This window comes from Sorex araneus, chromosome 1, assembly GCF_027595985.1.
Source record: "Sorex araneus isolate mSorAra2 chromosome 1, mSorAra2.pri, whole genome shotgun sequence".
NCBI classification, from domain to species: domain Eukaryota; kingdom Metazoa; phylum Chordata; class Mammalia; order Eulipotyphla; family Soricidae; genus Sorex; species Sorex araneus.
Window position 1 is genome coordinate 215,067,103 of NC_073302.1, and position 25,974 is coordinate 215,093,076.

Sequence of the window (25,974 nt, forward strand, 5' to 3'; positions counted from 1 at the left end):
AGCAAAACACCTAGGGATATTCTGATTTTATATCTGGAAACTATCTGAATTTCTGCTTTTCTATCAGTTTTCTTGGTGAGATCCATCCTGATCATTCAAGTACTAAACTTGAACTACAACTGGTTTTTGGAGAAGAGGAATAAGAGAATACTTGTTTTAAAACCTGTGACCATGAAGTTTAGTGCTTCAAAGCAAACTAAACACTACCAACTAAAATTGGTGTTTTGATTGGTAACTCTTTTTTCACTCCGAAGATTCAGACTTTTAGACTATGGATTACTCTCATGACAAATGAGTGCTCACACAGAGAACAGCGTAGGCAGGGCATATATGTAAGCAAGTGTGACTGAAAACAAGTTATGATCATGTCCAGTTTTAGAATTTGGAGAAAAATGAAAGAAATATTGTGATGGGGTACAGGGCTGCAGTGCCAGCTCTAAACACAGGATCCTGGGTTTGATCCCTGAAAATTTGTGGTCCCCCAAGCACCACTGATTAGGTCTGTCATTAGTGCAATAAAGTGATTTTGGAAATCTTGATTAATCCTTAGATTGACACTTAATAAAAAAGTGTGAATACGTTATAAGAGACTTATATATAAGTCAGTATACTTTATATACTGAGTATACGCAGTTTACTTTACCTTTGTCAACAATGATATGTAGTTTCAGAAAACTAGGGTATGATGATATGAAAACTAACCCTGCCACCTTTAATTTGGCCAGCTATCTAGTGTAAATACAGAAGGTGCAATCACTTTGGAATGAGACTTACAATTCTCTCACAATTTATAGTTTTGAATAGACCTTTAATGTTTCTAGTATCTCTCCCTGAAGCTATAATTTAACATATATATAATTATATATGTATAATTATATATATATATATACACATAGCACTGCACTGTGGCACTATCGTCCTGTTGTTCATTGATTTGTTTGAGTGGGCACCAGTAAAGTCTCCATTGTGAGACTTGTTACTGTTTTTGTCATATTGAATATGCTACGGGTAGCTTGCCAGGCTCTGCCATGCAGGCTGGATACTCTTGGTAACACTGGGCTCTCAAGAGGGACGGAGGAATTGGACCCAGGTCAGCTGCATGCAAGGCAAACGCCCTACCGCTGTATATATGTACATATGCATATGCATATGTTTATGTATATGCATAAAGATGCATATACACATATATATATATTTGTAGTCATGTTCAAAACTTAATGAAAGAAAAGGATTGCCAGAAATGTTTAGCATATATATATATTTATAATTTCCCTTCAGAGTATATTTTGAATGAGAGAGATTGTTATCAGCATGTTTAAAGTTAAAGAAATATTGTTCAAGTTGCTTCTCTCTGAAAATAAGTGCTATTATTAAACATATTGTAGTTTTGAAACATCACTATATTGTCTAAATTTTGATCTGTGGTGCATTTTTTGTCAGAATAACAGTTAATTTAATTAGCAAAAGAGTGGTTTGGAGTTGTTCCTAAAATTCACATTAAAAAAGAACCTGAAACTTGACTGTTACTTTCACTAGAAACATTATAAAAAGATCTGCAGATTAGAGAATTTTATAAATAAATGTCCAACCCATGTTTGTATTCACACCTTAAAATCACAGTAACACCATAGTTTTGTTTTCTCTTGCTGATTTATATTTTCACAAATTTACCTGATGTTATCATAATGCTATTCATTTTGATTTTATTATTCAATATTCACACTCAACATATGAATGTCTAGACAGGTCTAATCAAATACTGTTTGCTTTTCCTAGCTCATATTCCTCAACCTCAGAAGTGTATCTCTTTATAGATTAAATATTTGACTTAATTTATCTAAGCTTATTTTTAATATATAACACATTCTAGTTTTATTTTCTGACAGTAAAGAGAAACTTTATTGATAGAATAATATGGTAGGGTTGAAATATTGTAGTTTGATTTTTATTTTACATTAGCATGTCTTTTTACTAGCTTTACCTATTATACAAAAAAGTAAAAAAAAAACAACAGTGAAATGAGTTTGAGGATCACACCTGGGCCCATAACTCTGTTTACATTATAGACTATAGGCATAGCACAAATAAATCTGAGAACCCTGGATAAGAATTACATGTAGATATGGATAAACATTTAATATGAGTTCAATGAAAATATGCTGCTTAGTAATTACAACTAAATTTGATGTTCTAGGGAAACAATTTGCTTGAATATATAAACTTAATAAAGGGTTACACAACTGTTTTACTGACACGCACAATCGTTTTACTGACGAAATGCCATGATTTTGAGAAAAATAAAATATCCTCAGACAGATTTTACAAATAAAAAATACAGAAATTTTATTATGTAATCTAATTCAACGACAGATATTGAACAAATGTAGAGACACAAAAAACGAGTGGATTAACAGAGAGTGTAAGTAATAGTTAAACATGTCATTTGTGTTGCCAAATCTGGTAACAAGTATAATTGGTTTCTTACTAGCTATGTGAACTACCCTGGAGAGTCACTTGACCTTTCTTAGTCTCCACTTACTCACCTGTAAAGTAATTCTAAGTATATTAACCTTACAAAACTTTGAGGAGTGAAAAACAAGATAATGTTAGTAAAGTAATAGGAATGTTCTGAAACTTGGTAGATGCTGCTTTCCAGAAAATATAGTTTGTCATATTTAAGTATTTTTTAAAGGTAAATTATGTGGTCAGTGCATTTTTTAAATTAAAATATGTAACCTTGTGGAAATTTAAGAACTGCATATAAATGTAATACATTAATATGTGATTGTCATTATCATTGATAATTAGAGCCTTTATATAATTATATAACAATTCATTTTATTAACAGAATAATTATGCTTTAAACTCTTTGTCAAGTTTAATGGTTATAGTATTCTGTCTATTTTACTGATCATTATACTTGATCATCATATCTCTAGATATATTTACTCATCACTGTAGATTGATATCCTTAAGCACCGTTTTCTGTCTCCTTACACCCTAAGCCCCAACCACTGTTAACCACCATATATTACTGTTTTACAACTCCTTAAAATATTCTCTATAAATGGTATGCACTGTAGCACTGTAGCACTGTCGTCCGGTCCCGTTGTTCATCGATTTGCTCGAGCAGGCACCAGTAACGTGTCCATTGTGAGACTTGTGTTACTGTTTATGGCATATTGATTATGCTATGGGTAGCTTGCCAGGCTCTGCCGTGCAGGCGGGATACTCTCATAGCTTGCCAGGCTCTCGAACCTGGGTCGGCTGCGTGCAAGGCAAATGTCTTACCTGCTTATCACTCTAGTCCAAAACTATTTATAAAAGAATATCAAAATTCTTTATAATTCCGAATACTATTATGAGGTGTTAGGACACAGTAGATTTGGGAAAATACTCTTAGAACTAAATCTAGTTTGTTGTAGACTGTAAACTTAAAATATAACATGATGTATGTGTTTATATTCAACATATTACAAATCTCTAATAGTTTTATTAAAAGCCGCATACTACTTGCTCTTATATCTGATAATAATGTGGCAAATTAATTACCCATAGAGCGATTTTTTTAATAAAAAATATACTATGTCTTAAAAATTTGGGGAGGGAATTGTGCCATCACCTGCAATGGTCAGAGTTTACTACTTGCTCAATTCTAAGGGATAACTCTCTTTAGAGGTAAGGGGACCATATGCAGTTAGGCAATTCACATTTCAGCATTTCAAAGCTGACTATGAACATAACTTAGTTTAATATGGATATAAGCACAGACAAAAAGTTTAGAAATTAGCGCTGAGAGTACAGAAATAAACCTTCACACTTATATGTGGGTTTTTTGTAAGTTACATGAAAACTCATGGAAAAGAAGTACATTTTGAAACAAATGTTTACAGTCCAACCAGAAATTTACATATGAAACATAAATTTAAAATTCTGCTTGACATCATCACATTAAAAAACAATATCTAAGAAGGAATTATATATCTTAGTCTAAAATGATAAGTAGAAAATATAGGAGTAAAATTTTGATCATTGAATTAAGAATTACCTTGTTACACACTACATTATATAAACAAGAAAATGGGCATATATCCAAACTGCACTAAAATAAACTAAAACCCTGTATGTTAAAAAAAATCAACACTAAGATAATGGAAAAGTAATGCTTATATATGTAGAAAACATTTGTAAATATTTTCTGGTAAAATACTTTATTTTGGGTAAACAATTTCTAATTCTCACTTAAATTCAATAACATATTATAAATGTTTTCCTATTCTTTTATATTATTAATAGCAAGATCAGAATCTATATTTATCCCAATATTTTATATAAATGAATAAAGCATATATATTCAACCTCTGTATTCATGTAAATTTAATTATAATTATTTTAACAATTTTATGTCCCCAAAGAGAACTAGACATGCACAAACTTGTATATGTGTGTTTATAGTAGAAAACTTTGAAATGACTTAAATGTTTCCAACAAACAAAGCTGCATATTGTGGTATGTTACTTAGTATATAAAGGAATGAAGTACTTTTATAAGACATATCAGGCTGTTTTCACTCGGGGCGCCCCAGAGGAAGGTGGGTGAGAACCTCCCCACCCCATGGAACCCAGCCCTGGGAGCCAACCTCCACTACCCAACTGACGCCAAGCACATTATAAGACATTTCCAACCCATTTTCCATAATTACAGCGCCATATTTGATAGAGTTCAGATAGTATGCAACATATCATAGAGTAACATACATATTACTCTATATATATGTATATGTATACATATATTCTTGTTATTGGTAAAGGAAATTTATTCAGGGATTAAAGTAATTGTCTATTTCTTTTAAATCAACATGAATTGCAAAGTTACAAATATAGCCATGACTGAATTTCAGACATAGTGTTTTCTAATAGCAGTCCCTTCACCTGTGTCCACTGCTCCCTACCAATGTCACCATTTTCCCTCCCACCCCCAGCCAGCCTTTGTGGCAGGCATTTTTCCCTCCCGCATAGTTTTCCCTTCCTAACTCATCCCCCACACTTCTGCCCCCGTGGCAAGCATCTTTTTGAAGTCTTCCTGCTCTTCACCTTTAATACATTTGGGTATTTCACAGTCCCCTACAAGGTATCTTTTATTTCCCCACATGTGAGCACCATCATTCTAAATCTGTTCCTCTCCCCTGACTGTTGACACTCAATAATGTTCTCCAGGCCCATCCACATACCAAGAAGTTGTGTGACTTCAACTTTTCTTATGGCTAAATCATATTTCACTGTGTCTATGTTGTTCAATAGTTTAAAATCATTATCTTGCAGATGGTGGAAACTAGTCCAATCCTTGGCAGAACATAGAACGCCTCATGTACTACCAGGAATAATCCATAAGCTCGGAGCCTAGGCTAAGCGCCGAACACCACCAGGGATGCTCCAGTTCCACAGCCCCTAAAGTAAATTAGAAAGAAACATCATTCTCATGCTCATTTATTAAAAGAGTTTTAAAATCTTCTTAATAATATATTTTGTTGATAATTTTCTACCAGGGCTTTCTAACCTTATTTGACTTACGCTCCTTTTACAGAAGAGAAAAGAACCATTTAATTGTTAAGTAGTCCTCCACCCTGTCATGAAAATCTACTTTCCTTAAATAAACAAATACAACACAGAAATGGCCCCCTGGTTGTGGCCAATGATACTACTAGATTTTTCTAACATCCCTGGGAAGATGTTTTGTTGACATTTGGAAACACTGAATTGTAGACAATATTACTTCGGAAATAGAGATATTTTGAGCTCCTTAGTTTTGCTTTTTTTTGTAATTTATACTCAAGGATCATTTTGCCACTTCACTCAATGTTGAGGTTTCCAGTCCCCCGCATGTTATTGAGTATGAATGGTAAGAATAGTACATCCCTCTTCTTTATCTCTTGTTCCTGATAGTATTACAACATAATCAAGTCATGTTGAGAAACTATTTTCCTTTATTATTTTGATTAGGGTGCTTTTTCCTATCATTACAAGATGCTATTTTTAATTTCATCTCATCTTTGAAATGGTCATGTTTTTCCTGTTTCTGATATGATATATAGCTTCAGGAGTATAGTTTTATGCACCCCTCCTCCCCAGATTTAATCACATACACCACCAAGACTCCATCATAAACAAACTTCTGCCATTCTTCATACCTAACCGTTTCCTCTGTTAACAACTATATTTTTCACTGAGTTCAGATATCAGATTTTTTGTGTGTTTTGCCAGTTTGTTTTGTTTAGTTATTCATATTCCCCATATAAATGAAACCATCTGGTAATTGTCTTTCAATTCTTTCTTGTTTACTTCACTTAGAATAATCAGCCCTGTGTCACTATAATATCTCTTACTTAGTAATGATATATTACCCTTTTATATTTGCTGCTTTTTAGTTACTAAGAATTTTGCATTTGTGTTTATAGGGAACATCGTTCAAAAGTTCTCTTTATGAAGTTGTATGATTTTAGTATCAAGAAGAGTCTGGCTCATACAAATAGAAAATGTTTCTTTCCCTCTGTGTTCTGCAAGGGTTTATAGAACAGAAATATTTGTCAAATTTTTCAGTGAAGTCATATGTGACTACAGTTTTCTTTGTGGGAGGTTTTAAGTTATAGATTTGGTTTATTTTGTTACAATAGGATTATTCAGATCAAATTGTTCTTGAATAAGCCCAGAGGTTTCAAAAGTTATTTTTGAAACAACTTATCTCCTGATAATTTTTAAATTTAAGGCCTTAGAGTGAACTTGAAGAAATAATATAATGGGCAGGATAATATTTCACCTGGCCCATGGTATTGAGTTAATGACACAGCATGTGGGTCCCTGAGTCCCCACAGGAGCCATCCTTCAGAGAAGAGCCAGGGGTAGTCTTCAGCACCTCTGGCTAAGGCTGTCAAACCAAAACAAAGAAACAAATTTAAGTTTTTAGGGATTGGAGTGATAGCACAATGAGTAGGGGGTTTGCCTTGTATGCGCCCAACCTGGATTTGATTCCTCCATGCCTCTCAGAGAGCCTGGCAGGATCCCGAGATTATCATACCCACACAGCAGAACCTGGCAAGCTAGCCATGGCGTATTTAATATGCCAAAAACAGTAATAACAAGTCTCACGATGGGGATGTTACTGGTGCCCACTCGAACAAATCGATGAACAACGGGACGACAGTGCTATTTATAAATCTAGTAAGGTCTGCTATGGTAGCCTTTATTTACTTGCTGAAATTTGTACCTTATTTATTTTAATTTTAGTCTAATGAGATAATATGCAATGCTATATATAAAATACAATTGTATTTCAAGATGCTAATTGCAGAAAATGAACAATACCAATTCTAACATTATTAAAATTAATATTAATACAAATTATTATTAAGTTATGAGTAATTAGGTATAAGCTCAGGAACACATGTGCACTAACTATATGCTAAAAATGGTGATGAAGAAACATTTTCTCAAACCTAAACAAATGTAAATATATACATTTGTAGATATAGATACAAATATATATATATTTGTAGATATAGAAGTAAATAGTGTTATGAACTCAAATTTTCTATATCCATAGATCCAGTCCAATTCAAACTAAAACCCCAACAACATTCTGTATACATTAATAAAATATTCTAAAATATTAAGATGCAAGCTATTCTAAAATGTACATTGATAGGAGCTGGATTGATAATTCAGGGGTACAGGGATCTCTTGCATGTGACTTGCATGTGACTTGCATGTGTCTTGCATGTGTCTTGCATGTGTCTTGCATGTGACTTGAGTTCAATCCCTTCCACCCAATATGCCCTCAAGCATGTAGACTCAAGAAGGAGCAATCCAAGAGTACTTTGGGGTTAGCCCCCAAGCTAACTAACTAAATGCAATAAAATGTACATAGACCTTAAGTTTTTAAAACAATTTTTAAATGTAAGAAAAAAGTCAAAAGTTATGATACCAGATTGCCAAAGCTGCTGTAAGAAAATAATATAATAATATAGAAAGAAAGGGTACTTGTGTATATTAACAAAGTGTGGGCATGAAATATATCCACAAATATCTAGAAATCTGCTTTTTACTGTGACAAAAAATTTATTGAAAAAATTTTGATGTTTTCAAGAAATATTGCTAGAACAATTTCAATTCAATATTTAATTCAAAAATAAATCTTTAGGACCAGAAAAACAATGAGAAGACATCAGAGCGGTATTTGACTTAAAAGACATTATTTAAAAAAGAATGTAATAAAATAAATAAACATCAAAATTGAAGTGTTTTCTTTTAAAAATTCCATTACTTGCAAAAAATGTAAAAACTGAAATTGCTTATCCAGAGAAAAAATTTGCAATTAAATTGTATCACAGGGGTTTTTGTATTTGGAGTTATTTGAATTGCAAAAATACTAAAATAGAAAGAGATTATACTATTGCCAAAAATCTGGCAGTGGAGAAATAAACTCCAGATGTTTACAAGAAAATATTGGAATAATATTTTAACAATTATAGAGCTCTTATATATCTCAAAACTTGGAGAACTGTACATTAAGAACAAAAATGTGACAAATACTAAAACTGTAACTGTTGTAATGCTTTACACACTCACAGACACACTGAAATTTTGAGACCAGGAATATAGCTCAGCACTACGCAAAGAATTCTGAAGAAATGCACATTAGCAATCCTGTGTAGCTGCCTAATCTCTCGAAGGCAGCTTAAACTTTATTTTACTAGGCCAAAGAAACAGGAGTGAGAGGATGAACGATGTGACACAAGTTATCACTATTCTAAATATGTCAGGCTTGCATCCTGCTGACAAGAAGGGCCTGCCTGGCATGGTAAGTAGCTGCATCAGCTTTTCAATATCCAAGTACAAACAAGTTATTCCTCACTATTAAGATTATAATCCTTGGTTCAAAGGTATATTTGTGTAACACAAATGCAAGGTGCTTAAATTACTTTGTATTTCAAAATTGTTTATAAAATTTCCAATTCCCTCTGAGGGGGAAAGGTATAGCTAAAAATCACATCAATAAAATAGCATAGTTGCATCCCCACTGTCCTATTTAGTCCAATTCTCAATAAATGTAATGTGTTCGATTATAGATCATGAAGGCATAATACTATTGACTACAAAGTGGATGTTCCCATGACTATACATCAAAAATTGCAAATAGTGATTCCCAGATTAGAAATAATTTTACAAGCAAAATTGACACAGGAGGAAATCTCATAAATTTTAATTGCTAGTAACTTGTTGCCAACTTATCATCATCATTTTCTACCTTCATAATTCTAGACTAAGGGAGTTTAACAAATTTTTTCATATATCCTTACTTAACGAAATATATTTGTTCATGAAAATTTGTCATAAATATTAATGATGCTAAAAAAGCTTAACACTCACCAAAGACTATGCAACCACATAAGTATTTGGTAAAGATTGCTTGTGTGGACTGCTAATTGTCCTATGCTTATGTAACAAATTAACTGTAAATAAATGTTGCTTGAGAGAAAAATATTCTTATTTTATAGAAAAAGAAACCATCATAAAAAGTAAATATGTATTTCTTCTGTCTAGTATCTCTCTATCTATTCTGTAGTTTGTAAATTCAGGAGAAAGTTTTGGGAGAATTCACAAAATAAAACAAAACCATTTTCCAGAAGATATGACTAATGACATGGTGGCAAAATAAAAAAGAATCTCATACAACACCAAAAAGGAATAACAAAATGCAAAGGAAAACTATCATGTTGTGAGCAAAATGGTTTCTAAACTATTTGAAGAATATGTAGGGCAGCAAAAATATTGATAGAATATATTTTGTTATACTAAGCATGTGATTATGTTTAATTGGTACAATGATGGCAAAAATCATAATGATAAAACTAGTTCTTTAGAAACTCTCTAGTAGAGAGTTCCCTTGAACAAAATCAAGAAACTAATATACCTGAGAGAATCAACATTCAGTCTGTTTACAAACATAGCAATTCTGCACCAAAATTCGAAGCAATCCACGCAAAAAACAAACTGCCGCTTCGACAATGTTTCTTCACCAAGAAATGGAAACACAACATGGAGACAAATTAAAGAGCAACACCTAAGTCTAAAACAGAACAAGTGGCAAATGGGATATTTCTAAAGCATGGAATGTTACCCTGGGGAGCTGCATGGGCAGTTACTGAACCTCCAGTACCCCAAACCCAAGATCAAAAAATGTATACAACACAAGAACAGAAGGCAAAAAGCAAAGGTATGAACAGGTGTCGGAATTGCAGACAGAAGCCATCCTAGAGACCTCAGTAGCAACTCTGGTATATTTTACATTGATTCTCCAATCCACACTAACAGACCCTGCAAGGCGGCAGGGGCGGGGGCGGGGAGGGAGGGGAACTTGGTCACCATTCAAATCTGTTCAGACCTGGCATGCTAGTTTCCCTGGCATTTGCAACAGAAACCACTGACAGTTGCACAGAATATCCCTATTCCCACTTTCTTGCTGTTTGGTGATTCTGTTTTCTGATCATTCCTCGGGCCATGCTTTGCTTCCATCTGTGGCTCAGGCCCCAGCCTGCTCTCAATGCTTACTTGGGCATGAGCTCCCAGCATCTGGCAAGGGTTGGACAACTATAGCATCTTAGCAGTTTCTGTCCACTCATGGCTTATACTCAATGCCTAGGCTGACTCAAACATATCATGCCAGAAATTAGCAGAGGTGTACAACGTGTTCATTATCATTATCAGTTCTCAAAAAAATTGACAACTGTCTTAGGTTAAAGCATTAGCCCCTATGATCTACAAATCATATCTAAGTCCACTCAGCTTCACTGGCATGTATGTGCACAACTAGAAAAGTCCAACTCTTTCCAAAGGTCCCTTAAGGTATAGAGTTTCATTATCATCTGGGGCTAGTGGGGCTTCAGACCTGATGGGAAGATGGTGGAACTTATCCACACTGATGGATAGCAACAGTAGTCAAAGAAATATTCCTAATATCATGGAGCTATGTAAGCTGCCTGAATAATATTTTAGACTGCCTTTGTGGTGGCAATGAAATGAAGTAATCAATGAGATATCACTTCAAGAAAGTATGAGAAAAGTTCAAAGAATAATAAGACTAAAGAATATAGCTACAAATTACAGTAAAGGGGCTCAATAGCACAATGCAAAAAAGTAAAAAGCATACTGATAATATCAAAACAGAAAAGTACAAAGCTATCTCAAAAGGCCAGGCAAAAGATAAACTGAATTTTAAAAGTTAAACATGAAAATTCTATGGCACAGTATCAGGAAGAACAACATTTATATTAAAGGGATTACAGATAGTGATAGAGAGAAAATGGGGCATAATTTGTATTTGAAGAAATAATAGCTGAGGGATTTCTTAAGCTGAGAAAACCACTAGAGACCCATTATCTGGGATTCCAAAGAGTTCCAAACAAAATATATCCAAACAGACAACCACAACCACAATAAGAGGAATAGCCGTGCTGCAGTCGGAGTCAGGGGCAAAGTCAAGAGGAGACAAAAAAGATTTTTCAAATATTACATTGCACAGAAGCTAAATTATGTGGCTCCAATTTAACTATAGATCAACTGGTAAATGACAACATTTTTATTTCTTCAATATAAAAAAAGGAATTTGGTTTACATAACTTTGTCATACCCACATGTGTGACACATAAAATTTAAGAAACCTGGATTGGAGTTTAGGCATAGATTTAAAGTGAAAATATTAAAATCATCATACCCCAAACACTCAGAACAAATGGAAACACTTAAAACTTATGGTGAATTCATTTTCAATCCCTCCAGAATCCTTTAAATCATTAAATTTTAAGTAAAATAAATCAAGCTATCCATTTATTGAGTATATTTAAAAGTTAAAAAAATGACATAAACCCCTAGGTGCCTCAAAGCTACCATTTTCTTACAATGCTTAACTTGCATTGGAAAAAGAACGTATTGACATATTTCTATTTTTGTTACAAAGTAAAAATTACATTAAAAGTTCTGTTAAAATCATTGGCAAAGTCTGGAGAGATAGTACAGAGGGTAAGGTGTTTGTCTTGCATTTGGCAGAACTCTATTGGATTCCTGGCATGACAGAAGGTCCCTCAGTTGTGGCCTCCAAACATAAAAGAAAAAGAACATAAAATTACAGACTGGAGTCAGGGTCCTGGAGTGGCTTACAAGTAAAACAGACTATCTTAAAATCTAATCTCCATGGCTACACCACAACCAACAGTATATGACTACCGGTTAGTACTGAGACAAATTGTATGAGAACCATACATGCATACGCTATCCTTGGTGTTTTACACACAACCAACCAAGTGTTTTGTGACCTCTATTCCTATATAAAGAGAAAGTAAGTCAGTGTGGAATCACAGGATGGAATGGGTCACTTTTGCCCATGATTTCAATTAGAATTATCTGAAAAAATATCTGCAGTTCTTTGATAGTTCTTTGATTAAAAAAAACAGTGGATTCATTGCTGGCCACTGAGAACAGAACTGATACACGCAGACTGCTAAAGGTTGCCTTAGAGCAAAGAGAAATCTGAGGAGAAGATAACCAAGAAATAAATTTATAATAATGTTGATAAATATAGATACCTAATTTCCATGTCTCTGTTCTCTAATCAAGAGGTAGTCATCATCTTCCTTTAGTCTAAGATACAAATTAATGATAACAATTTATGAACCAATGACCATGTTTCATAAACAACAGCTCTATAAAGACTGATGATTCAACTACAACATTTTCTGTTCTACTCAAATAAGCTTTCTAAAAAAATTAGTCAGATGCACTTTTAATTATGTACATAATCATTATACTGTTGCATGCAATTAAGCATAAATGGTAAGTACTTGAAATAGATAACGTTACTCTAATTAGTATTGCTTTCACAGTCAAACTAAATTTCAAATTTTCTTTATGTTGTTACTTCTTTGTTCTTCATTATCCATTAGAAAGACCAGTATTTACTATTTTACCTCATAGCACATACTGTTTAATTTTCCGTCTTCTCTCCCTACATATACAAATTCCCTGATAGGGTATAATCAGTCCAAAAATTAAGTTGCCCCGCTCCTTTGCTATTTTTAACCAACAAACTCTCACATAGTAGTGTGGTCTGGACCTGCATATTAATTTTGACTATATTCTATTTTATCTATTTAGTTATTTCCATTACCACTACTATGTCAGTGAGGATATTTAGCTTGTATTGTACTCTCCATATTTTATGTATTTCAAGTTAAAGGAGTATTATTAGTCCTGCATTAAAGTAATTATTGATAACATAATCACCTATCTTAATTTGTCTTATCCTATAACATATTGAAGTATTTCCCATGGGAAACTATACATTTTTTCTTTGTGTCCTGTCACTACATTTGCCTGTCCTCTTTTTTTTTTAACATATTGGTTTTTTAAACATCTTAATTGATCACAGGAGAAAACTGGTGCTATAGTTTTAGGATAAATCCAAGTAAATTTTCCTAAGAAGTAAACAGTTTTAAAAATGCTTACTGCTGTATACTATTTTGCTTAGGCTTTGAGAACTTTTGGGAGTCTTTATTTAAGTACATATTTCCATCTGAGCTTTGTTGTTGGTATTACTGCTTGCAAGAGATATATACAAGTACAATTTTCCTGGATTTTATTTGTATACTAAATGGGTTTACTCTTTTCAAAGGTGATGTTTATCTTTTGGTCTTTACTTATCAAGTTTACCTGTGAAACTTCCATATCTCAACTCAAATATCGTAATGTCATATTCATAAATCTCTCCCAACCATTAGATTTCAACATTTTTTTAGATTTTCAACATTTTAAACTAAAATGAATTAGAAACGAGAAAATTAATTCCTTACTTAGAATTAGTTTGCCATTAAAATTGCTCCATATTATAAAAATTATAAAACTGTTCCTGTATGTATCTACTAACCACTGAATAATGATAGTAGAAAAATATTTGAGACTATTACATGATTATCAAATAAAAGGTAATGTAGGAATTAAAGAATCTAATAAGAACATATGCTTTATAGATGCAAAACAATGAAGCATAGTACAGAGAAGAGTAGACTCCATCAAACGTAGTTTCAAGAGAATCAAATGCCCATAATCAGAGTTTGGAAGAAGAACATCAATAATCTAAGCTTCTCCTCGAACCTACCCAGAAAGCCCCAGGCATGACCAGCTAGAGAAAAGACCTGAAAAACCAACTTGCTCTGTGAAAACAAGCAGTGTGCATTTGTCGTATGGGACTATCCTATCTCACATTTTGCCTTGAGGTGAAAAATATCTTTCTTTCATTTACTTTCTGTGCACCGGAAACAAACAGGAAATCTGTGTTCTCTAGATCTCTTTCTCTCTTCTGTCTTTCTGTCTCTCTGTCTCTCTTTGTTCCTGTTTCTGGTTCTGTCTCTGTCTTTCTCTATCTTTGTTTGTGTGTGTGTGTGTGTGTGTGTGTGTGTGTATGTATGTGTATCTCTTCCTTTGCTCTCATGTCCCATGTTTCTCTAAATAAAACTCTCTTACATACTAAAAACAAAGGTTTTCTTTTAAACATATTAATTAAAAACAGGTTTTGGAGTCCCACTGATATTTATTTGAATGCTAAATCAGTGATAAATTTTCTGTGTAGTATTATGTGCTGGGATTGTATTAGGTCACTCCCAGAAGTACTCAGGGGTGTTGCTTGGCTTTGTATTTGGGAGTAACCCCTGGAGGCGCCTTGGGGATACTGTGCAGTACCAAGGATCAAACACAGTATTACCACATGCAAGGCAGGAGGTTTACCTCTATATCTCTGGTTCTTCTGTCTAGTCCTAGGTTAGGTACCAACTATGAATTTTTTCCTCTGTAAATATAAATTATAGTAATGTTTAAATCTTAGGCTGTTATACATCTCAAATCATTTGCATATTTAAATGTTTAGGTTTACAGTATATAATTATGGATACTAGTAGGAGATAATGGTAATGAAGAACAAAAATGCCAAGATTTTAAAATAATCATTTATTGGATAGTTTGTATTAATAATTTGTTTTGTAGACCAAAATACTGATTTTATAAAGCAACTTATTATTATTTTCCCATTATATAAATATAAACTTTTTATAAGTACATAATTAGCCTCTAAACAAAATACATCTTATAAGTCAGATATTGTTAAGTTGAATTAATGTCAAAAAAGATACTTTTTAGGAACTTCTTGGAAAAATTAATTAGATTAAACCTGTTTATGAACACTATGGGAGAGAGTATTAGAAGTTGAAGCGGTCAGAACTAGCTCTTCAACTATTTGTTGAATCAAGTAAAAGATGATTCTTGACAAATTCACTGTGGTATAATGACAGACAATAAAATGACCATGATTTCTGCTCTGGGGCATTTCAACATCTAAAAAATGAAAATTAAAGAAACATTTAGTTATGTCAAGAGAAAAATATGTTATATATTATATAGAAAGAAACAGAGGAAATAAATGATGGTTTCTAACACCGAAAGTAAAGACAATACCTGTATTTTAATTGGAGGAAACAGTGAATCATTTTGGTGTTGAAATTTATGAGCCCTTAATTGCAGGGCTCATCAATCACTTCTGTGAAGGATTTTTGTAAATACGTAAGTCATTGTGAGCCATGTCTTCGATGAATTTAGTCAACAATGAAAAAGTATATATTCAAAGTAAAAGTTAGTGGGCATGATTCCAGTAGAACATATTTGACAGTATGATACAGCAATGGAACCAAAGAGGCAGTACAATGGGTATGAGAATCATCTTGCATTGAAGTCAACCTAGGTTTGATTCCTGACACTGATGCTCCCTCGAGCACTGCCAGAAATGATCTTTGAGTGGTGAGCTACAAGTAAGCCCTGAACAATGCTGGCTGTGGCCTATAAAACAAAAACGCAGCAGTGCCAGAATAAACTAATATGAAAATAGAATATATTGAAAGAAAGAAGAGAACATAATAAGTGATATCCTTGCGTAGTAAGAGGACTGAATAACTGGCCCAGGAAATGGGGTAGAGCTTTGACGATGAGCCGGTTTTTAAAGCAAGGTGGATGTGATATGAAGAAATAGATCAGCTGCTTAGTAAAAAGATTTAAAGCATTTGCCTCATATATAGCCACTCGGTTTCAGCCAGTCATTGCTAAGTGCAGCCTTGGAACACCGCTGGTGGCCAAGAGCAATACTAGGCAGTTACAGGTTTGAGCCTCTGGTTCCTGCTTGGAAGTCCTGTTCCAAAGAGAAAATGTAGCAGCAGGTAGATAGAAATTGTAAATCTATGGACATTTGGACTTTTTTCAATTTTCTTAGGAAAAAATAATTTGTCATATTTGAATGAGCCTTATAAAGGAGTTTTGTAGTTTTCAAAAGAGAACTACTTCCAATATTTGTGCCAAAGAATAGAAACATAATTAGACTAAGGATATACTATAGATGAAGCAATACAATGGTTCTTTCCCCACACTGGAATTTTTATATTATTTCATTGTGCTTTGCAATTTTTCTGAAGCTCCAACTCAATTTTTGGCAACTATCAATGTACTTTTAATTGTTTAACATAAAAACTTATCTTTCTTCACAGGAAAAGAAGATTTTGAATGATCATTAATAATTTTACTTTTTAGAATTCAGTGGCATGTTATTCATATATGTGTGTGCATATATTTGTATTCTACTTCAATAAGTAGGATTCTTGTTAGAAATGTTATGAGCAATGAACATGGTACTGTCACTTCTCTGTTTCATTCATTTATTACATTGGATCTTAATTTTCCTGGAGGATTTGCTAACTTATGTTTCAATGATATATTTGCTCTCAAAGAACTCAGAATGCAATATATTATGTCCAGTATTTGTCTAATATTTTGATACCAATAAAACATAAATTACTGAAATTGAACATATTCACATTGATTTCTGTGAAGGTTACATATGGATTGATAAATCAAAACAAACCCTCAAAAGATAGAAAATCAATTGATCTGTCAGATAGGAAAGGCACAAATGGTGAAATCAACCAGTAAGTTGACATTTTTCCTTTTAAAATAATTTAACTTACCTGAATTTTAAAGGATTTGTGACTTTCAATATATATAATAGGCTCAGAAGTGAAAGAATATACAGATTGATCTGAAATTTTATTAACAATTCTTCAAACAAATGAAAGTCACCATTTCTTAGAAGAAATAGAGTTTTGTTTTGTTTTTTAACCTGATAGAACTTTGGAAAACCAATCAAAGCTATTAGGGTTATGTACAATTATTCACAATCATTATTTTAAAATTGCACTCATTCTGTTATGTTGAAGCAATATTTTTGTTTTTCTTCTGCAGAACTGTTAGTCAATTGCCAGAAGTTGAATTGTCAGTATAAATGTGCAATAATCAGAAATAGAACAGAATGTTACTGTGAGGATGGATATGAGGTAAAAGAAGATGGAAGAACATGTAAAGGTAAGCATGGCAGAGCTGTTCTGTTTTTAATAAAGACTTAGTTAACAGAAATTTAATAAGGTAACTCAACACTTACATCTTCCCTACACAATGTAAATTAACATTTGTTCATTCTTCAAATTAAAATTTCTCTCTGTTCCCAAACCACATATATAAGCTTTACAGGTAGACTTTTTTTATTAATTTATTCTTTTATTGAATCACCATGTGGAAAGTTACAAAGCTTTCAGGTTTAAGTCTCAGTTATACAATGCTCGAACCCCCATCCCTTCACCAGTGCACATATTCCACCACCAAGAATCACAGTATTCCTCCCCCCGACCCCCCACCTCCCCAGCCTTCCACCCTGCCTTTTACAGGTAGACATTTATATTGAACAATTTTTATTTATATTGAAAAAATTGTGTCAGAGATGATAAATATCTTGGTTAACCATAAAAGATAAACAGAGTAATTTAAAATTTATATGTCTTATGTCTATAATGTAATGCACATTCTAAGTTAGTTTAAAATTATTAATTACTCCTTAAAAAGGTATTTTTTTGGTACTTCTTAATCACTGTTGTAAGATGTTTTGTTTTTGAAATTCTGGCAGTTGTCATTTCCCAATAGCAATGATGATGAATGCAATCATCATCATTGCTATTAGTCACAATCATTATTTTTAAAATTGTACTCATGCTGCTATATTGAAGCAATATTTTTTATTTTATTCTGCAGGACTGTTAGTCAATTGCCGGAAGTTAAATTGTCAGTATAAAGGTGCATTAATCAGAATTAGAATAAATAGTACATATATATATATATATATATAAACATGCATACATTGTTGAACCTCTTAAACCGTAATCAGTAGTTCAGGTTAATTCTTGGTCAGCCAGGGAACTGATTCAATGTAATGACCATAGATATGGTTCTACACAAGTCCTGGGTATGAAGTACGACGTGGTTCAATGTAGAGGGTCTTGGGACAACCAGGCCCACACCTGGTGAAGCTTAAGGATTGGGTGAATTAGGGTTGGCTGAAGCAACATTCCTTGGTGCCTGTCCTATCTCTCTGGTCCCATATTTCTATGTATTCTTAACATTGTGAATATTTTACTACAAATTCTGTGTTAAATTATCACTTCTGTTCTATTGAATAATTTGGTTATTTCTGTATTTTATTGACTCTGATCATATAAGTATGTATACACATATATATTCCTCATTTATTACAACTGCATAGACATATTATGCATCCATAATACAGACTGCAGTATTTAAAAATTTAGAGTAAGTCTATATTAAATATACAACATAGAATTTATAACAAAGTTGAAAAATGTCTGTATTTCCAGAACTACTAATAAACAATTTCTAAAGAAATTATTTTCTTGCTCTGCACTTTAAACATCTTCTTTAATACTAATATTTTACCTGAAAGACTCCTGAAAGGATCTTCAGAGAGAATATTATTCAAAATACTAATTATAAATGTCAGAAAAGTTAAATCCTGTGAAATAAAGTGATTTTCTGAATTCAACATTTCTTAGACTAGGGACTAAATTTCAGGTTTACAAAGTCAATTTAATTCAACTTTATCTTGAAAAAAGCCTCATACTTGTAATGCCTATTAGGAACTTGAATTGCAGTTTAATTCAAATGTTCTGGAAACGTTAATTAGTATTATTTCTTATTTGGAGGATGTATAATATGACAGTAGGAGAACCAAATTAATGTATTTAAGTTGACTCGAAATTCAAACTAATGTTCAAAATTTAGAAGATTACTTGTGAAAGTTCAAACTTCTTGAAGAATATATGATATAGCGATATAGCATTGAGTAGCATTAAACTACTTGTAATCATAAAAGCAAGACATATAGAAGTCCATCTAGATATGTATGCAATTTTCAGCTCAAAACAGCATTTTCCCATTCATACAGTGGAGTCTAACATACGCTTATTGGATCCTCCTCACGTTTATAGGGGTCAGGATTTTCACTCCATTTAGCATGAATCTCTTTCTCCTGAATCTCTTAATTAAATCCATAAACTCATCTATAATCAATTTCTTCTCCTGAGTATTAGTAAAAAATTAAATATTCATAATGTTGTAAGGTCAGTGAGAAAAGAACTCTTGCTCATTTTCACTCGGAGATGACAGGTATGAGCATCACTCAGGTTGTCCTGAAGCTGCGTTTCCTGGAAATTATCTGTCATTAGAGGGAGAAAAAAAAGCATCATTAAAAGTAATGGCATGCCAATTGCTTTGTAGAAAATTTTGTGGAGTCATATCAATGTTACAGCAGTTTTTTCTAGATAAAGAAAAAATATATAATTAATCATTAATCATATTGCTCTTCTGGATATTAGATAGCACAAATATATCAGAAAGCTAAAAACAAGAACTGATAATATTCAAGATGTCTCTAACAAGATATAATTATTATTTATGCCATAAGGGCATATATTGTATCAAATGCTAGATTTAATTAATTTTATTCCTATGTAAACTTAGCTACATTAATGATACTGTTTCCAAAGGCTCTTACTTGAAACAAGGCATCATGAATGCACACATTTCTTTCAAGCTTCAGCTAAGAGAATCTAAGAAATAGGCAAAATTAATACCATATAAGTGCATGTGTTCCAAATGGAGTTAAATGCCATTTAACTCCAGAGTCAGAAGATGGTCCTAATCTCAGTGTTTGGTACACAGGACTTACTGAATATTCATTTGCTTAAACAAGTATTGGGTTAAGACTTTTAATTTGCCTATTTGGTTAGTAATCATTAATATGCCTACCATACTTAAAACAACATGCTGAAAGAATAAAGAAAATGGAAAGAATGGAAGTAACTGCCTAAATTTTAGCATAATACTTACTAAAGATAAAATTTCTCTTTTCAACAAATGTTTAATAATTTTGCTTTCTGAATGTATGAGGGCTGAAGTATTGCTTGACTTGGAAATTTATTTACTCTGTTCATTATAAACCATATTATGTTGGTGAAGGAAAGTCAGTTTGGTGATGAACTTCCACTGGAACACTGTATGCTAAAACACAATTTTGAATAACTTTATAAATTATGGTCTTTCATTTAAATACATTTTTAAATAATGCAATTAAAAAGCCTGTTACTAGTGCAATCCATTATTTGGGCAGTATTTCTCAAATGGTAACTCTGTGAAGACCAGAATATTCCAGAGGGCCATAGACAAAATATTTTGTAAACAGGGGGCTTCATCAGGTTTAGAAGTCAACAAGTAAGATCTGGTTTGGGGGGCATAGAAATGAAACAATATATAGAGGGGACCCTGATTGGAAAAGGACTAAGAAATATTGGCTTAAAGAACTGTAATTATTTAACAAACATTGACTGAACACATACTTTTAAAAGAGTATGTTCCCCAAAGAAGAAAAGGCATGCCAACCATAATATGTCTAACAAATGATGTATTTTGTTGTTGTTTTTAGATCAAGATGAATGCATTATTTATGGCACGTGCAGTCAGACCTGTGTAAATACCTATGGATCATATGCTTGCAGTTGTGTGGAGGGTTATGTAATGCAACCAGACAACAGATCTTGCAAGGCTAAAAATGGTAGGTTAATATATAATATATTTTTGTCATTTCAGAATTTCTCATTTCTTTTGGGGGGAGGGATGTAGGGATTGAAGGTTCTTCCAAGCAATGTACAAGAGGCCTGTTTTCTTCTTCTGGTGATTCTCAGTCAACTGGCTATTTCTAGAAATGGTGCAACTAGCAATACTTGGAGGGTTATGTGGTGCTGGGTGTCAAACTGGTGTCAACAACATGCAAGGCACGCACCTTATCCGATATACTATCTCAGCAGTCCTCTTGTTTCACCTATAAAGTTCTTTTTCACAAGCAACACTCTAGGATACTTTGGGTTGAAGAAATAGCTTTTCAGTTTCATTTAATTTACATATTTATACTTAACATCCAGGATATTAGGTTATTGCTGGTCTTTATAAAACTCCTCCCATTATAGGTAGACTCTAATTAGCAAAATACTATTAAAATAACTGGATTAATTACTTTGAAATTCCCATCTTTGTCCTAAACTATAAAAAAGATGTCTAATTTGTGTTTGTATGATTTCGCTTTACCTCTCAAATCATACTCCACATTATAATGAAAGTGATCTGCTAAGCTAAAAATCAGATAATGGCATTCTTTTGCTAAAAGTGTCCCAAAATTCTCATTCAGCTTGAATATATAATAAGAATATTTAACAGGATCTCTGAGTCCAGTGTTGTAGTATCATCTGTAAGTATAATTTCATCTCCCATTATTTTTTTCTATCCTTTGCTTGTATTGCAGTTATACATGGCTTAACTTCATTCTTAAATCACATCATTTGTATTTATATCTCTCTAGTGTATATTTTTTTCTATCTGCATCTCTTTTCTGATATTTTCATTCTTAACTTCAAACTTTTGCTAAAATGTCAACAGGTAGAATGTTGCTTTCTTAGCATAATTTTTCATATTTAGCACTGTGCGTCATATCTATCAGTAACTTAATCTGAAGTTTTATTTACTCATATGTATGCCAGCTCTCCATCACTAAATGAGCTAGCAATTTTATTTTCTTCATATTATTAACAATTGAAACAAGATCACTTGTATATATATACATATATATATATATATATATTACTTTGTTGATTGTCTCATTCCCCGAAATAGCATAGGAATTGGCAGATAACACAACTAAAATTTTTGTTAACTGTTATTAATTTAGAACTTACTGATTCCTAGAATGCATAGTAAAGGAGGGGATAAACAGGAAAGAAAAAACTTTTAAGTTATAATGAATTAAATGAAGCTTCATGCTAAAGTGCTTATATTTTGTCTTTCAATATTAACATTCTTTTATCTTGCCTGTAAATAAAGCCTATAATTTCTATTCTAGTGTTCAGTTTTCAGTAAGCACTCTATAGATGTTTTTGATTTGCTAATATCTTAAGTTTGTTAGTAACAATAGGATAAAGCAAATTTTTGTAAGATTTATTTGTTTGGGAATAACTTAGAGAGATAATATCTATGGTTTTCCTCTGGCTTCATCTAAGACTTTCCAAATCTGGTTCCATGTTCTACACATCTTTGAATTATCATTATTGATAATCAATGATTATTTCCCTTTAGTAGCCACTGAGAAGTTTAGCATAAGATGGTATTCTCTTTTTCAAATGCAGATTAAACAAAACATTGGATTTTTGCAACAAATTACTATTGTGATCTCCCTTCACAGTATCACCTTATGTTATAATTGTAATGATTTTCCTGAGATAGAGTGTTTATTTATAAAATATATTTGGATATTTTAGAAATGTTTTTTTTTTCTTCTAAGGTGGCTTCTTTCATTTGCTGGATTGATTTATAAGACCCTTTTTATTTTTTATTTGCAATTTTTGAGAACAAATAAGTCAGGTTATCTGTTTCTCTTTCTTACCACTGAGAGTTCTAACTTAAAATATTGATGGGCTAAATAAGTAGAAGGCTTGTTCTTTGCTGTTTCTATTGATCCACACAATATTGCTGTGGATACACAGAGAACGTATAATGTGATAAACTATATACAAAGAAGCATTTCTTCTTTCTCTACAAAGCGCAAGAATCTGACAATAAAAGAATGAAACCAGAGAGGGAAACTCCAGCATCGAAATTTGATCACTCTAATACAGATTATGGGATGTGCAAATTTTGTTCACCTGAAGGTCATTGGCTTGATAACTGTATTGATTTAAAGAGTTTGAAGAATAGATTCCTTAGTAATGCTTCTCTGGCTTATAATTTTAGGGAAACAACTTGCTAGTAATATAGCAAACAGAATCTCTATTGTATAGTGACTTCTTATAAAGATTGTATGATTTTTGTACTTGTACATTTCTAAAAGAAAACTATGTTTTATTTTAGTTTTTAAATGCATATAATAAATGGACCAAAGCATACTGATTTATTTTGGTATATGATAAATATTTTTAATGCATCGACCTTATTTATTAGTCCTTAACAAATTTATTATTCCATGGAGTTACCTTGTTAGATACTAAGCAAAAGTTATAAACATGCATTTAATCCTATTCCTCTTTTAGAAAAATAAAATAGCCTTTTGTCTTTTTCTTTAACTCTACCCTCCTTTCTGGAATCTAGAGCCTTACTTCCTCTCTTAGAGAAGGTAGAATTCTAGGGCTTGGAAATGGAGTGTAGGACACTATAGTAAGATTCAAATGGACAGATCCAAGAAAGCAGTTATATTTACAAGACATCTAGACTTTATTTGTTTCATATCTTGAGGGCTTTTATTTGAACATTATTTTTATTCAAATACCATTATTTACAAAGTTATAAAGTGTTCATAATACAGTTGTTTCAGACATAAAAAGTCCCGATACCAATTTCACTATGATGTATACTTCCCTCTACCAGAGGTCTCAGTTTCCCTCCCAATTCATAAGCCTGCCCCTTAGCAGGCACATTACAAATTCACTACATATTCCTTACTACAAAATATGGCAATAGAGCTACCAGAAAATAGTTAAATAAAAAGGAGTAATTAGGTGATGATTGATTGCTATATGATTTTAACCTCTGTAAATAAAAATGCAAATCATTTAATACAGTATAATTCATCATGAAAATGATACCATGTAGGAGTAATACAATCAGAAACTAGAAATAGACCAATAAAAGGGTGTTGAAAGACCACAGGTGGTGGGATACAGAAAAATGAAGTTTCCTAAAAGAGAAACAGTCATTTCTGTGAAGAAAGAGAGAGTCAGAGCCAACTGACTGGGAATTGCTTAGAAAGGTGACAAAACTGTTCTGCATAGACTCTCAAAGTCACTTCACAACTATTGACACCAAAGTTTGCCTTTGGGCTGTCATTTTCATTGTTACAGTTATTAGGTAATAGTAATTAGGTAAGTTAATTATCTAAGTTACTTGATTATTCCTCCCTTATAATACTGTGCCTGAATCCAAGTTAAAATTGTAAGTTTAAGAGCACCTTTTAGAAATAAGTGTAATAGGGTTATGGGAATTTAGGCACAGTAGCAGATGGAAGAAGAAATTAACATTGGGCAGAAGTCCTCTTTACTCCTATGAATTAACGTAATGCAGATAGAATTTTTTTCTACCTCCACAAAGACTGACCCTAGCTATTAAGATTGGGAATCAGTCATTTCAGAGTTCAAAGGAACTTGAAAGCTCTTCTAGTAAAACCATGTATTTGATATTGAAATTAATATCAGAAGGAAATATACATTGTACATTATAAAATGACTGCATACTTGATAGTTCTATATGGAACACATGTACTAGAACATGAACATCATGATGTAATATTATTGATTTGAAAAGGACACTCATTAAATGATAGTAAAATTTAAATTAAGATTGGTCATTTGAAGAAAATGCTTTGAAAAATCATTGTTAAAATCTCTAAGCACCCAGTAAAACTTTGAGTACTCTATATCTTAACATTTGAGTTCTATTAACAAGTATTAAAATTGAAAATAAAAAATTTAAATTGTTTTTACTGTCTCACAACGGGACTGGAGTGATAGCACAGTGGGTAAGGCTTTTGCCTTGCAAGAGGCCGAGCAAGGTTTGATTCCTCCACCTCTCTTGCAGAGCCGGGCAAGCTATTGAGCGTATCCCACCCACACGGCAGAGCCTGGCAAGCTACCCGTGGCATATTCAATATGCCAAAAACAGTAACAACAATGGAGACGTTACTGGTGCCTGCTCCAGCAAATCGATGAACAATGGGACGGCAGTGTGGCAGGCAGTGCAGTGGTGTCTCATAACTGATTTTGATACAGACATGTGTACTCGGTGGGAAGTGAGTTCACACAGCACTGGTAACAGAGAAAGCTGGAGCCACGGTTGTCTATATAACGGATTGCTGGCGAATTTACTCCCAAAAAGTTCAATCTGTCCTCAAATAATTGTACCGTCCTAGTATCCTTTCTGTCTAAATCCGTTCTGGTGTCCTAACCTGTCACTGAATGCCGCTGGAGGTCTTGGGTTTGATTCTGCAGAACCTGAGGGCTTCACGGGTTGCACGGAAGCAGCAGTAGTATAAGGCAAGGTAAATGTTTATGTAAACTGCATCCAATGATGCCCTAAGACAGTGTCTCTTTTTGCCAAGGCAACTGTAGAAACGAGAAGAGAGCCCATTAGCTAACCTTCGAATTCTATTAGAGTTTTTACTGTTCTTACCCCTGTCCTAGGGATGTGGTGAGGTGAGACAGAGCTATGTAGGCAACAATACTCTTCCTGTAAGAAATACAAATCACGCAGTTCCCTATGAAACATGCATGCCTCTAAACAATAGAGAGAATGCTTGATTTAATTCTTATTTTCTTTGCTACTATTCTTCAAAGATGGGGAAGAAATAAAATAGAATTTGTTATTGTTCCTTCCTGTGACCTCTAACTCCATTAGCATGGGT

The 25,974-nt window shown here is 32.9% G+C and overlaps 1 protein-coding gene across 1 annotated transcript in view; it reads left to right on the forward strand.

Moving 5' to 3' along the window:
• The window catches only part of LRP1B (LDL receptor related protein 1B), a 1,943,003-nt gene that overhangs the window by 880,101 nt on the left and 1,036,928 nt on the right, over positions 1–25,974 (forward strand). The window contains exons 4-5 of the mRNA XM_055124030.1: positions 17,379–17,498; positions 20,962–21,090. Coding sequence (XP_054980005.1) covers positions 17,379–17,498; positions 20,962–21,090 — 249 coding nt within the window. The remainder of the gene's footprint in view (positions 1–17,378; positions 17,499–20,961; positions 21,091–25,974) is intronic.